The sequence below is a fragment of the Apaloderma vittatum genome, unplaced genomic scaffold (genome assembly GCF_000703405.1).
Source record: "Apaloderma vittatum isolate BGI_N311 unplaced genomic scaffold, ASM70340v1 scaffold755, whole genome shotgun sequence".
Lineage (NCBI taxonomy): Eukaryota > Metazoa > Chordata > Aves > Trogoniformes > Trogonidae > Apaloderma > Apaloderma vittatum.
In genome coordinates, this window is record NW_009718513.1 from 3793 (window position 1) to 19358 (window position 15566).

The window sequence follows — 15566 nt, forward strand, 5'->3', positions numbered from 1 at the left end:
GTGTAAATCTGTCCTGGCAGGCTGATGTTTTCTTTTGCTAGAATTCATCAGGATTGACTTCCATCCCGAGAACACAGTAATTACTCAGCTCAAAATTCTGATCCATTAAAGAGCGAGGCCAGTTCCCTAACACTCCAACAGAGGAGCAAGTAAAGCACTGGCTCCGAGCCTCTCCCTGCTCACATCTAAACTCCACTGAAACGGTCAGCAGCGATCAGAATCAGGTTGCTTACCGAGATACAAACTGCCCCAAAACTCTCACCCGAGCACAGACAGGTGAACACATCCTTGGCTGGAATGCACAAGAGAATGGAAGACTTATTTGAACGTGTAATGCTTTCCACTTTAAATACATGGTGTAAATAATATTTCAGAAAGTCACATAGGTTTACAATCGATTTAATCAAAATAGAACTCTAGTTTCTTGAAAAAAAAAAACCACAACAAACCCGAATTCAGAATTCTTGCTTCTCCAAATGAAGCAGCCAAGTAACAGCGTATCCATTCAATACTCTGGTAGGTGGAATCAGCTCAGGACAAATTGAAAATAAGACCAACCCTGACTTGAGGTACACAAAACAATATCCAATTCCCTTCTGAACCAGGCACAGTTGATTGCATAATGCAATGTTTACTCTGAAAATGAGTAAAGGATGTAGGTGGTAAAGTCACAGAAAAAAAATCTTAACTGCAAAATGTGACGCTTCCTTCAGCGGACATTTCATGCCAGCGCTGCGTGCCTCACTCACAGATTAGGGTTCTTACAGCGAGCTCCATATATTAAGCAAGAACACTTGTGAAATGACCTGGGAGGAAAGGGGTTTGAAACAAGGAACACCGTATATAAAATCCCTGATCATAAATATTAAAGCTGTATCTGGTACTGAACAGCCACGTACAACGAAAACTTCGCCTCCGACTCAGACGGCTATACGGACGAACGGTAATACTTCACCTTCCACCGTTTAGACCTCATGCGGAAAAAAAAGTACATTATCATCAAAAACACGGACGATGCTACGTACAGGATGACACACAGGCTCATGTCTATGTTTGAAAATCCGATCCCCAAGAACGACACGGCCTGCTTCGTGTCCTTAACTGATGCGACTGCGCCTTTACCCCCATCTTTGTGGTTCAGCTTCTCCAAGACCTTAGAATCTGCATCCAGCATGTTCTCTTTCTCCTGGATCTTATTTTCTCTGTTTCCAGTTGGTTTCTTCACAAGGTTTTTGTCGTTCGCTTCCTTTGCATCTCCCTGCTCAGCTTCACTGGAGTCAGTCGGGTTTTCAGTGTATTTATATAGAATATTTTCAGTGTTATAGTGAGCCTTCATGAACTGTAGAACTTGGGCTTCGTTCCAGCTGTGTAATCCTTTAATTTCTTCATGACATGCAGGACAAATGTCTGGGGTTGGCCACTGAACTTTGGGAAATTTTGGATCTTCAGTCAAATCACCTAATTGGCAGGAGAAAAAAAAAATAAAGTATCAGAAGTGAACGGACTGGGAAAGCTGAACCATCAGACACTTCACTGGAAACCACAGGGAGTATTTTCCACGTATAAATATTAAGGTTGGCAAGAAAAGCCTAGAGCACAACAATGCTTGTATGAAACTGAAGACAATCATGACGGATTTTGGAAATTCCTAAGTTTCCTTACAGACGCCGTTCCGAATTATTGCTTCCTTTTTCAGAATACAAACGCTAAGTCGTAATTATCGTTTTTCTTTTCTCCCAGTAAAAGCGGCAGCGCTCGAGTTCTAACACAAGATTCTACAATTGCTCTGTTTTTAGAGAGCATGAAAACCACCGTGTGGGCCCTTCAGGGGTTAACGAGAATTCTGGTTCAGAACGAACTGCTCTCTGGCACTAAACGCTCTTTAATCCCGGAGCTTGGTTTGCAGGAGCAGCTTCAAGGCCAAGGACTTGTGGATATTTTCACGTTTCTATACTGTGAACCATTCCTTCCTAAGCTTGCTTTTTCATCTGCTTGTGTTATTCCTACAGCAAACTATTCTAAGTACTTCCCAAACCATTATCATATTAAAGATGCATTTTTCCCCCACTTGCGTTTTTAACATTTAAACACCTGACGCCGTCTCGAACTAGATCCGATTTTAACATTTCGGTTGCTCATAGCTCCGGCCGCCTGTCTGTCTCGGTGGCAGGGCACAGAACGCTGTAGCTAGTTTTGCACTTTGTGCTAAAAAAATAAGTTAAAATGTGGATGGAGATGATTTCTTAGAACAAAAACCTCTACCTGGTAAAAGAGCTAATTTATTTAGCCGATCGTTATGAGTACACTACTGCTTAAAATATTTCAGAAATACAGATTCCTATCTTTTTTATTTTTATGTTTTTTAAAGACAAGAAACTTCCCTGTGATTTTGCACAAAATATTGTCCTGGGATCCAAACGATGCTTGAAAATATTTGTCTCCTTGACAGTTACAAGGAAGAGAATGAGTTTGCATTTCAGGTATCTTAAATACAGATCACTCAGTCCTCAGTTTGTTTCAGTAGAGAAAGTAGAAACAAAACTTGCTGTATTTCATGTTTTCCTGCCAAAGGCAAGAATGCTATAAATTCTGGACATTCTACAGCAACAAGAAGGAATTAAATAGGGCAGAGCCATGTACAACAATCTCACGACCCGCACCCGAAGGCTGTGCCAAGGTGTTTTTACTGACCGGCCAAACCTCATCGCTCACTGAAAGCTCCAGACGTCACCAGAAACACCGATGCAGCTTTTAAGGATTAAAATAAGTCACTGTCTCAAAGAGAAATTTTAGCAAACTTAAAAAGCATAATTTAACAATATTATTTATTCCGCTACATTTATACTCCTTTATACTTCTTACTAAAAGGTTATCTTAGCCAGCTGTTGCATCATCTAAATCGACATCCATGCGAGTTTTCCAGTAATTTAATGTTTTAAATATATCGCTCCGCTACTTAGCAACTTCCAGTCACCAGGACTATCTTCTTCTGTGTTCAACCTGGCAATAGCAGCGAACACGAGGGGCTGTTTTTATTTAAATTCCTCATCATTTACTTTTTCCTCCTTGGAGAAAAGAGACAAACTGTTTATACTCGCGACAGTATTTACTACTTCATAAATCTTGGGAATTCAGCCCAACCATAACATAAACACAATATAGCATATTTATATTGTAACTAATTCTACCTTACGCAGATCCGTAACAGCAGACAGGGATTAAGTGCAAAGAGAAACCAATTTGCTTTAGTGCTTTAGTTACTTGATATCCCCATAACAGAACGGATTAAATACAACCAGTTTTTTGAACAGTACATTTAGTCTAACTGAAAACACAGCAATCTAGCAGGGGAACAGATTTTCTTTGCACAGTAATTTTATTTTATTCAGTTGCTGATCTGCTAATAGTCTAGGCTCTTTTATCCTAAGAAAGTCTCCTGTTCAATTATCATAATTTTCTCTACAGCATCTCTCCAGAACAAAACGGAGGCAGGTTTTAACGTTTATTTAAACTGTTACAGAAGGAAACGTTAATTATTTTGTATTGAGCAATAAGTAACTGAACTGTATTGCTCCTTTTTGAAGTGGCTTTGACTGGTCCTCCAGAAAGATCAAGCAACAGGTGAAATCTCAGAAGAAACAGGATCTTTGAGAATAATGACGTTTTTTCATTACATATCATGAGAGTTATGGAGGACCGTTACCGGAGGGTTGTGCATCTCAAGGGTGTATTTCTCAAGGTGAGCATCCTCATTTTTGGAGTTACAGTTATCAGGATGCTCTAGGTTTTGCTCTATACACAAGTGCCTGCCTTGCACACCAAGTCTTTTGAAGTTGGTATTTATAAAGTAACGTCAAGCTGGCACAACTTTCCGTTGTTCAAAACCCACGTCAGAGTCCGATCTGCCGATCGCGGCGCTCGAATACAACCCACACTGTCTAAAAGGCCACGGCCTTGTCTTTCGGGCACGGCTCCCTTCGGTGGCTTTTCCTAAGCAAGGTCTTCCCTACCTGCGAGCCTGTTGTTCACGACGTTGTGTTTCTCCCAGAGCCAGAGCACAGCCTTGTCGAAGGTCTGAACGGAGTCCATGGACTCTTTGGCCATTTCTTCGAAATGCTGGGCACAGGCCTTGCATCCAAAAAAGTGGTGAATGTATCTCCGCAGGATCTGAAGCACTGTCTGGGGACTATCTTCAAGACCTGGGAAGACAGGTGATGGATGCATTTAGCCTCTGTGTAGATGCTTCAACGAGAAGCAAACCATTGGATTGGATGATCTCTAAGGTCCCTTCCAACCTAGGCCACTCTACGATTCTATGATTTACTTGCAAGTAAAAGGAAAGGAAATGCTGTTGTTCCATGCAAATTTGTACCTTCACTTGAGAGAGAAGAAACTGGCCTTTTCCATAATTTGAAGCTCTGCAAAGAACACGGGCAATCCTACAGAACCTGCCCCAAAGCTATGAGAGGGATTAAAAGCTTCACACAGGTCTTAAGAGAAACACCCCTCCCCAACAAAACACATATTGAATATCGTTGTTAAGTAGTCAAAGCGAAATGTTCATTTATTCGTTGCCAAATAATTCGGTTTCTAATGTAGAGTTTAAAGCGATCTCAAGCAGTACCTGTCAAAATACACTGTTTTAAAAGGCTGTCTGGGATATCACACACAACTACAAGGGAATTATTTCACACACATTAAGGTTCCAAAAATGCTAGGTGAGCAATAGTGTTATTAAAAATGCAAAGCAGTTATTTATACCAATACATACCGACACATCCAGTGTACAAAATTTATGTTCAAAGTCACCCTGAACCCATTAAATAAAAGTTAAAGTGTTCTTTACAGTGAAATTTCTCCTTTCAAAGAGTATCTTACAAACTTAGCTAAATGAAAATCAGACGTTGAAATTGTTTTTCAGAAGCCCAGTATATTTTGAATTTTTTGTCCATACTTCACATAGTTCTTCTGGAAGTAGAGACTTTCGAATATTTATGTTGTGCATTCACCACTGCATTTATGCTCAGGCACTAAAGTTAGGGTGACCTTGCTGTCAAAACCTGTCTGAGAAGTATTTCATAAGGTGCCTGTGAAGTCTGTTTGTTTCTCCATCACTCCGAGGTATTAGAGAATATCAAAATCTCATCAGGGTTATTAATTGTGCGGCTTTTTTGGCAGGCACTGAATGAACACACGTCGCAGCTACTTAGCAACATCCGCACTTTCAAGAGTAACTCTGGAATTCCTCTGAAAATAAATAAAAACACATTACTCCTTCTGTAACACTTGCACTTCTACACTAAAGGTAATGCAAAAAAACCCCAAAATCATTACTTTATTCAGAAGTAAGCTAAGATCTTTACAGAGGGAGAACTTTGTCCTGGGCTTTTATTGTGACAGCAGGTAGTCCCTGTCCCTGTAAGGTTTGAAAACTTGATATAATTCGTTGAAATCCTCATGGTTTCATCTCCGTCTCACAGATTTTCTGATTCCCGCTTAATTGATCCAGTGAATTATGCCAAAAATGTATTTACGGGGGTGCTATTCGTCACCGTGAACACACACTTGTCAGGCAAAACACATTTCCTGACACAGACTGATCAAATTACCGACTCCCGCAGCTGAACACCTCTACCCCGAGTAATTTACAACGCGGGGTTTGCAGGGTCTTTAGTAAAGGGTGACGGCGCTCTGCTCGCTGTCCGAGGCCCTCCATACACGCACTGTTTTTAGGGGGAAGAAAATATCCTCAACAAACCCTACTCTAAACCAGCAAAGTACTTACCTGTTAGGTATCTAGGAAATGCATGAAGACTGTCCTAAACACCTGTATTTAGAACAGCAACGCTGTGTTCTTAAATACGGCAGCAAAAATAGTCTCTGGAGCCAGAAAGAAATCACGAAAAGGAACCAATCTCTGCTCAGACATGCAATATCTGTGATTGAATAGGCACGTATAAATAAAAGCTATGAGATTAAAGCAGATTAAATTACAGCATTGAAAGAAGCGCTGAAAAATAATTTTGGAAAGTTGAAACGAATTTCAGGCAAAACAGTATTATCACATATACTAAAATATATATTTAGAAAAAAAATCAACAACAAACACGACAACAGTAACTATTAGCAAATATCCTCTTTATGGAGGAACAGAGATTCATAAGCAAATTTAATTATGTCTGTTCTCCTGTGCAGTGTTATGCTTTTGAAAATTCATTTTGTGGGGAGGTCTTTCAAATTCAGCAACAGACCAAAGAGAATCCAGATAATTTTTAAATTTTTTTTTAAATATAAAATCCACAAGTCTGTCATATTCCCCCTAATGGATACTATTACCTAAAACCACATTTCAAATAATTAAGTGTGCTCAGGACTACATTTCTACACCGATTTTATGCATCCTCGGGTGTGAGCGGTTCCAATCAGAGTTCCTCCGGATTCCCCTGTGCTGACCCCACTGCGGGTTCCAATTATGCCGTTCGCCATTAAAGCATGTCGAACATAAACTACTAAAACCATTATATCAAGAAAGCCGTAGCAAGTTCACGCTGACTGGCAGCCTCTGCAAGCAGAGAAAACTAGCAAGAAAACAAAAAAAAAGCTGCTTTAAAAAGAAAACAAACAATTGCAAAATGGCTCATTTTTGTTTGTTTTTCTTTTATCAGCCCAGAGATGAATCTTCTATTAACATCTGCCATGTATCATCGTGTAATCCTCCTTTTCTCTTTCCTCCCAAACTACTGCAATTCAGGGTAACCCTAATCTTTAAAGTGGACAAGAACCATAAAACCCTACCTGTGGTGGGAAGGATTAGGGAGTACATCATGCTTTTTAGTAGATGGGATTTAAACAAGCAATAAGGAGAGGAAAACCTCCCAAGACATAATCCGGCAGTCTCAGACTGACCCAATTCTTTCGCCATAAGAAGTGATCATCACATATCTGGCCCGATTTACATCGATGGCTAAGTGTGCCAAAGAGTTTTCAGGTTCCACGATGTATTTTTAACTTCAGATCGACTAGAGCCCGCGCTTCAAACACGGGAGCGATTTAAGACGCAGTTTCGTGTAGTTAAATATTAAGAATGTTTTTACGCTTGATTAGAACATTTTTTGGCAATAGGAAAAAAGCAGAAGTTTAATTTGAGTGTGATCTCGTTGAACAGCTAAAGCAAAAAGCCCTCAAACTCAGCATGTAGAGCTCAGTGCTGAATTAAAGGGATTGAAACTACCGTCCCATGAATAACAAACAAAATAAGAAACAGCACAGAGAAACAAAATCAACAACAGCATGATTAGCTATCAAAAAAAATTCCTTAACCGGCAGGAGATTCAATATCAGGAACTGAGAGATTTTCACCATCGTTGCAAGTAATGCTGGACAAGCATCGGTATCTATAATTTGAATTAAGTATTTTTTTAAAAAAACATACCATCAGCAACTGACCAATTGCAAATTACTCAGTTTTATGATCTAGTAACAGTCCACTGAGTATTCTTATATTCCGTGAATACATCAAAAAGGCTTTACATGAAAACTAAACAGAAATATAACCAAACAAAGCACTGCCCCGGCAAGAATAAAAGCAGATGAAGGTCGATATTTTACACTAGTAATTCTATTTCAATGGTGCAAGGAAAATATATTATATATCCAGCACAATTCTTAAATGGGAATCGTCACCAGAATATTAACCCTCCGTTTCACAAGATGCTGCACGTCAAAAAATCACTTGCTTTACAGAGCGCTTGCAAAGCAGTACATCCCTGCAGAGATTAATGGACACTAGGCACATTAAGCTGAAAAAAACCCCCAAACAGTCATAACATCCAGTATTTTAAAAAATTACATTACAGAAGGGTTGGCTCATGGTTGTACATCCTTTATAGCTGCTAAACTGTACGGTTAAGTCTCATTCTTCTCAAATTAAATGAGCATTGCAACCTCAGGCAAGCTGAACAATCCTCATCCCTTTTCAGGTCGTTCAGAATTTCTTTGTTTGAAACTCTCTTTTTTTTCCTGCTCTACTGCTCACACTTTATTTACCACGTTTCTAAGCAAGGACAAACTGCCGGGCTCTCTTTCCTGTGCCTTCCCGCTGCAGTGAAGCGACGCTCTGACCTCTGCTGGTACCAACCTGAAAGCTTTTGCTCGACAGCCACTGGCCTCCACCAATGCATTAACTGAGTATTTTTATTTTTTTTTTAACACTCAAAATTTGCCCTAATCCGTTACTTTCTCTATTGTACACATACTCGTTTCATCCTTCAACACTCATCTCATGTAGTTGCTGCTTACCTGTATTTATCAAAGCTTTTGGGTGCAGCGCAGCTTGGACAGTGAGGGTATGAAACAGCTTCCAAAGGGAACAGGAATAACCTCTCAGCTCTGGTCTGCTGCCCTGACATCCAACCCACTGAACCTTCTTACTGAGAAATATCCCAGAAATCTGAAAAAAAAAAGTATTTTTAAAAGTATTTAGCTCTGGGACCTAAATGCAGTACTGAGTGTAACAGCAGTCACAGTTGAACTTACCTTGAAACTGAGGTGATACAAGGATAAAGAATAGTAAATGACTCTCTCTGCATTTGTTGCTAATGAACTCATGCTTAAAGCAAACGAATTTCAAATTTTTAACAATCCTCAAGTCTGAGATACTCTGACATACCATTATAAAACTCATCCCTCTTGCCAGCATATTACACAACACACAATGTGCAGGAACTGATGACAAACCTACTAAAATGTACATCACAAATGTCTCATTAGGCTGACAGAAAACATTAAGTAGCTGAACTTGTACGTTGTTTTTTGAAGCACGATATTAACACAACACACACAAATACTACTGTGAACCGAGAGCTGCAGCTTCCCTGGGCACATTAAAAATCACTCAGCAAGATCCCGGTGACTCCCAGTGGTAAAGCCTTAACAGGCTCCTTATTCATTCTACCTAAAATCCAGCGCAAGATTTTAGTTTCTGAGACTTATCCCTCTGCTTCCTAAAATGCATGAGAGGCTTCCAAATCGCAGGCAGCAATGTCATTTCATGGGAAGAAAGACTCTTATTAACTTCTGCACAAAGATCGACCACGGAGCTTCACATTCCCAAAGCGAGATGAGATTCCCAGCGAGCGCCTCGCTGTGACAGGAAATTCAAGAGTATTTAGGGAAACTCTTCAGGAATAATGCCCATTTCAGTGAGTAAATTTCCCATCACTTAAACTGTGACGTTCGAGAGGAAGCTGCCATGAGCAGGCACGGCGAGAGAAGGCAACTCAAAAATAAGCTGCTGGGAATCTTGCATCATGTGAAGCTGACTTTAGGGAACATGCACATGTCAGCATCTGCTTGCTCATTATAAAACTGAGACAGGATTGGCTATTTCAATTCTCTCATTTCAATTCCTTCATGTGGATTTTTTTATATTTTTTTTTTCCTGGTAATGATTTTGTTTTCATTTTAACCTTCTTATAACTCCATTATGACTGAGGGACCATCAGTAAGTGATGTCTTAGATTTACACAGAATCTTATCCTTTACTAATGCTCTATTTTATGCTGGGAACTAGCAACAGCTTACCCGCATTTTGTTGTTGACCAGATCTAGGATAGCATCATAAGGGATTTTGTCTAATGGAAGGCTCACCAGCCACTCTTGCAAGGTCTCTAACAACTTTACCACAGGCTGACGGCCAGGAAAAAGCTGAGGGAAAAAAAAAAATAAAACACGTAAGAAAATATCCACACTTTAAAGCACAGATGTCACTCGCAGCAAGCCACTTTTATCTTTACCCAAATGTGTTTTTCCTGTATTTAAAATGCTTCATATTTTCCTCTGTTACGAGTAAATGAATTACTTGTTCTGCTTTCAATACGACGCCGTCTCACGCCAGCTTTTGCTTGCACAATTTAATAAGCTGCATGCACAAAATGTTAGCCAGTAGAATGAAACTACCCGCTAGCTGGCAGAAATGCTATGGAACAATTTTTTGACAGGTTAGATCGAATTTGGCATGAAGGTAATTCAGTTCAGCATATAGCTCAGAAGAGAGCGTAAGAGCTTAGCGAATCAGAGAGGCTGAAATCCTCACTATGACATTAATCACAAAAATTAGTTCTTACAGAACTTTTGTTCATGTACAAGTTGGTTATCTAGAAGAGCATTTTCCTTTTCATACGTGTAACAGCGATTTCCAAAGTGATTTAGAAATAGTGAGTTCCTTAACTTGCAACTTAAAGAAGTCACAGCCTAGCAGATGAGTAAATCAGTGGTAACGCCCTTATTTTACATCAAAAACAGTATTTTGCTTTCATGAGGGTTGCAATTACTACGGAATTAAGCAGAGCATGCATACCATCCTCTAAGAGGTTCCAGAGAGAGCAGTGTTTCAGTAGATGGGGAAATAAAGTCCCTGTATCTGCTCCATTAAATACATAAAGTAAATTATGACAGAACACGCTGAACATAGGCTGATCGTTCCGCAGCCGTTGCCCAACTATTGATAACCTCTATTTCACAGACCACTCGCTTGATACTATGCAAATCTAACAGGCAGGAACAACCTTTTGCTAATTGTTTGTGCTGTATCTAACGCAAGGGACCCTGTGCATCGCTTGTGCTCAAAGACAACTCTTAAATAGTCTGTAAAAAACCTGCATACCCCTACTGCCTGCATATTATAACGGCATTTGTAATTTGTTTGTCCTCTAGCACCCCCAGAATACGATGCAGTACTATCTAAAAGACAGGAGGATAGCATAAAAAGTTTCTCGACAGAAACCCCTGAGAATTGTGACCACCGAGGGAAGTGTGACACGAGGAGAGGACGCAAAGGTGGGAGAGGAGCCCCCGCTGGTGTCAGGGCAGCCTGGAGAGAAAGAGAACATTCCCCGCTGATGCACCAACAGCCTGGGGAGCAAATGGCATCAGCTGGCCGGGGGCCATCAGGGAGACCAGAGGCTGTTTTAGGGATAATATGATGGAAAGATTACCACTACACTTTCTTAAAGAAATGAGGCCAGCCAGAGATTTCTGACCTCTGATGGCAGGCGAGGGGCGGGGGGTAGCAAGAAACTGTCTGTCTGATTTTCAGATAAATCCAGATATTTGGAAATAGTTCATAGAGGCCTTATTATTCCCTTAAACAGCTATTCATTCGCTTTCTTTAAAATATAACAAAGTGTGAGCTGCTCGGCGAGTACATATCAAGAGACCTTGGTCATTTCAGTGGGCTGACATTATAGAGTTAAAATGATTTCTTTTTTTTCCCAAGTCATATCACATTATGTTACATCTGTAGTCCCTTCACTCAGATATAAGCATCTTGAATTTTTAAATATTCAAATTCAATACCTCAATTAATTTCAAAATTTAGACAGAAGATACTAATATCTCTAAATAGAACACCATTTGTCAAGTACGCATTAATGAAATCCAAAAGTCAAGAATGAAAAACAAAGGGGTTTTTTAATCCCACTCTGTTACAATAGCTACTTATCCTGAAAATCTGATAAATAGACTATATTTACAGCGCATGTTCAATATGCTGCAGACTACTTAAGCTTTATTTAATTTCAAGCCTTCTATGATTAAATTAAAATGCATTTCAACCCTACAAGTATGTCAGAGGGGCGTACAGTAACTCAAAAATAACATTCAAAGAAACCCACAAAACTATTTTTTTAAGCCGGTGAGGAAGCACCTATTTAAATGTTCTGAAAGACATTTTGAGAGACTTAGGTCACACAATAAATTTTATGTTAGAGTCACTTTAGTCTTCCAAATAATCAAAGACTCGAAGCGTATACCTTGGCAGAGATGGTAACAAAATCCTTGAAGGTCTTTAGCTCAGCTCCCTCAAGTGTCTTGTGCGTCGCAAGCTCTACCCTGAGCAGGTAATGCAATCCCGATTCAAGGTCAGCCATGTAGAGCTTAGATCTGAAACACACATATATAATCCTATCAAGTGGCAGGTTTCTTTGGCTCATTTTCCAGCCAGTCGCGAGGGTAAAATTGATATATAGTAGGTGGCATTAAAAACCTCAACGTTTGCCACTCCACGGTGATTGCAGTATATCCTCACCCGACCTGGGAAGACACAGCAGTTACTTCAGGCGCTCGGCACGGTGAATGTCGAGTTCAATGAGTGTCACCGCGCTCTTTTAAAAGAGTAATTTCACGTTATTTTGTTCAGCATTCAGGCAAACGAGGCATAACCATACGCAGGAACTGCTTTTCGATTTGACTAAACTTTCTGCCTCCCAGGCAGCTTTTCCTTGCAATGAAACTATAACCCTGACGCTGTCAGCAAGGGAACAGCTAGCGCAAAGAAATTACAGGTTCTCTTCAGGACTGACCACAAGTAGAAAAATGACATGCTACGAAAAAAGAGAGACTTTTGTTGAACAGAAGGTGTTTACACACAGAACAGGAGTGAAAACAAGACTGAAAAAGGTCAATGTTGGGAAGGACTGAATCCAGAAATCCTTCCCCAAATGCAGTAGTTTTACTGCAGGCTCTCAGCCCACAAGTTTCATGGTCAATTTTAATCACCCCAGCTCTTAAAGCACCTTATGACATGTACAAGTAAAACAAATCAAAGATTTTAAGAGTCCTTTCTCACAACCAGGTACCTTCAAAACAACAAAACACACTTTACAAAGCACAAATGGATCAAATAAACCACCCTGCCCTCCACCACGTCCCGAGTACAAACTTTAGACAGTATGCTGCAGAGCGAGGTAACAGAACAGACAGTCCACACAGTGAGTAGAGTTAATGCTTCTTGTAAGAGTTCATTAGCGCTACTATTTCTAAAACCAAACAGAATTAAAAAACAGTCCTTCAGGCAACTGAACCCCATCTCCTGAGCAACAGGAAATAACATTAAAACACAGAATAATCTATATTCTTAACAACTCAAACTTTATGCTTTTTCTGAATTTATCTCCTTGATTAATAATGTACTCACTTAAATCTCACAAAACCCAGAAAAATTTTGCTTCAAGTTTCTTATATCAAGAGACGTCCATATGAATGATGCATGAAGTTCTCCCAAAGGATCCTGTTTAGTTGGACTGGAGATTCGTACCAATAAGCTTTTGTCTTGCTGGAAAGCAGCTCAATTTAACCAAGTTGTTTTGGTAACAGACTGTTTCATAAAAAATATAATAGTAATTGAAAGAAGATGACACTAATAGTTTCTATGAAAGAAAAATAAGCATGAAATGCAAGCACTCAGTCTTACATCTTTTCCATCTAAAGATGCTGACGGATTATCTCTCTGCAAAGCCTTTGCATCCTTCTCTCAAACAAAGAGGGAAAGAGGGTGAAGTTAAACCTTAACGGATTTGCTATGATAAACATCTTTTACAAGGACTTTAGCATTTTCTATTATACTTGCATTTGACAAGCACTTTTTAGTGGACACTGCTTCTCTATTATGTACACCGAGAATTCTCATTTTCCACAGAAATCTTGTAGCTTGTTATTTTACTTTTTTTTTTTTTTCAGGGACACTGATTACTTGCTGAGGTCTTCCATCACTTCAAATCAGCAATCTATATACTTCAGGTAATAGGCGATAAATCCTTGATGAATAAATACTTGATGAAGTTGAAGCAACAGCACAAAGCTTTGCTCTTAGCTTTGATGCTGGAATCTCCAGCACTAAATACAAAGCCTTAAATTTTGCCCAGCGGGAGAATGCAGATCATTCAGTAGTGACCAACCTACTCAACTCAAGGTGCATCATCTGAGGTGGGATGAAGTAAAATTTTGAAGTGCACTAGGATTTTTGTCAATAAATTACAGCACAGTTTCCCACGTGGCAAGAAAAAACTGCAAGCATATTTTAACAACCAGGCAATTATCTGGATATCAAAGGTGTCACTTACTTATCGAACTCTTTCCACACCTTGATTTCTGTACTTTCCTCTTTGTTTTCTTGAACAGGTAGCTGAAGTGGCAAAAGAAGTTTTTTTCTTACACCTGTCAGTGACTTTAAATATGAAGAAAAGGAAGACCTCAGAGGCTTCAAGCTGCACATAAATGAACAAAGTAAACGTTACCTTTAGCCATAAACCAAGTGAATATCCAAAGGAAATTAGTGTATTTATAAAAGAAGATATTCACTTTGTGTCTTACATTCCCAGTGCAACATGTTATGTTTTGATACAAAGCGAAATGAAACAATGTTCAACTTTGGAATAGTAATCACATTATTTGGATTAGTGGTTTGAAATAAGCAAAAGTAGTATTAGGTCTCTTACTAATAAATGCAGGTAATGCACAACTTTATTCGGTATAATGTATTGATTACTTGCCAGGACATGATGTCATTATAAATACGCAAAAGAAGGTTATAGAATAACTTGCTTTGTATGAAAGGAAGCTATGGAAATTGGTTTTATGGCTTAAGCGAATCTCCTTGTATTCCTCAGACAGAAAACTACTTACATGTTAATTAATCCATGGGACCCATTTGGATGCAGCAGATAGCACGAAGGGACTGAAGTAATCCCAAGTTTCTCAAGCAAAGGCTTATCAAAATTCAACGCTCTCTTTACAACGATGTTTTCATACTGGATCAAGTCTAAGATAACCTGGGTAATGAAAAGATGACATGAATTATACATTGTTCGAGGAATATCCAATCTTGTAGGCCAAGATGTACAAATAGGTGAAGTGCATCATCCTTTAAGTACATCATTAAGTTGTTCACCAAGGAAGCACAGGTACGAGTATTCTGTGGACACTAAAAATTTCAGTTAAAGACGATTTACTCCTCTCTGGAAATTATTACTCCTGTCTTTCTTTTTTTTTTTTTTTTGTCTAACTTGATCTTTTCCCTTTGAAGTCTAACACATCTGAAGAAAACATGAGAATGAATGATAAAATGTCCTCATAAAACCGCAAGATAGCCTGGAGGATATTCCACAGGCACCAACAGGTTTATGTTTCAGGTTATATATGTAAGAGCCTAAAGGCAATTTTCAGATAGTGAAGAAACATTGGTCCCACCACTTTATAGCGTTCTGATGTCAGGCTCCATGACTTAGAAAACAATTAAGGGCTCCACAGGAGTTTAGGCTTTTGCCTGGCAAATGGAGCTGCACAGTCTGTGGTGTCAGAGCACCCAGCTGCCTGGTCAGCTCTTTTTGCTCCCCAAGATCACAGGAGAACAGGGAGAGGTGCCTCCACCTCACGACTTGGGAGTTCCCAGTCCAGCATCCTTGCTCACACCAGCCTCCACCAGCTGTTTAAATCTGATGCTGGGCTTCTGCACTAGAGCTGCTGGGAATGGGCACAAGTTTCTTTGCAAGGCGTAAAATTCAGCGAAAGGTGGAGGAGGCCGAAGAGGGTGGTAACATCAGGATGCCTCAGAGATTTTGTCCACATTGTCTCATACTGTAAACATGAAAACAATGTTATTTTCTATTTCAACGAACTATTCTATAAGTTAAAAAACTAGATAACATTAACAAATTTTTTCTTTTTGAAAGCAGACTCCACTTTCTGACAGACTCCCAATTTTTCTAATCAGATGACGCTCAGTCTTTCCC

The 15566-nt window shown here is 39.5% G+C and overlaps 1 protein-coding gene across 1 annotated transcript in view; it reads right to left on the reverse strand.

Moving 5' to 3' along the window:
• Positions 1–928: 928 nt before the first annotated feature.
• The window catches only part of QSOX2 (quiescin Q6 sulfhydryl oxidase 2), a gene marked incomplete at its 5' end in the record, with an annotated part of 18310 nt that continues 3672 nt past the window's right edge, over positions 929–15566 (reverse strand). Inside the window, 7 exons of the mRNA XM_009870258.1 lie at positions 929–1458; positions 4011–4199; positions 8299–8449; positions 9583–9705; positions 11811–11940; positions 13899–14042; positions 14461–14606. Coding sequence (XP_009868560.1) covers positions 929–1458; positions 4011–4199; positions 8299–8449; positions 9583–9705; positions 11811–11940; positions 13899–14042; positions 14461–14606 — 1413 coding nt within the window. The remainder of the gene's footprint in view (positions 1459–4010; positions 4200–8298; positions 8450–9582; positions 9706–11810; positions 11941–13898; positions 14043–14460; positions 14607–15566) is intronic.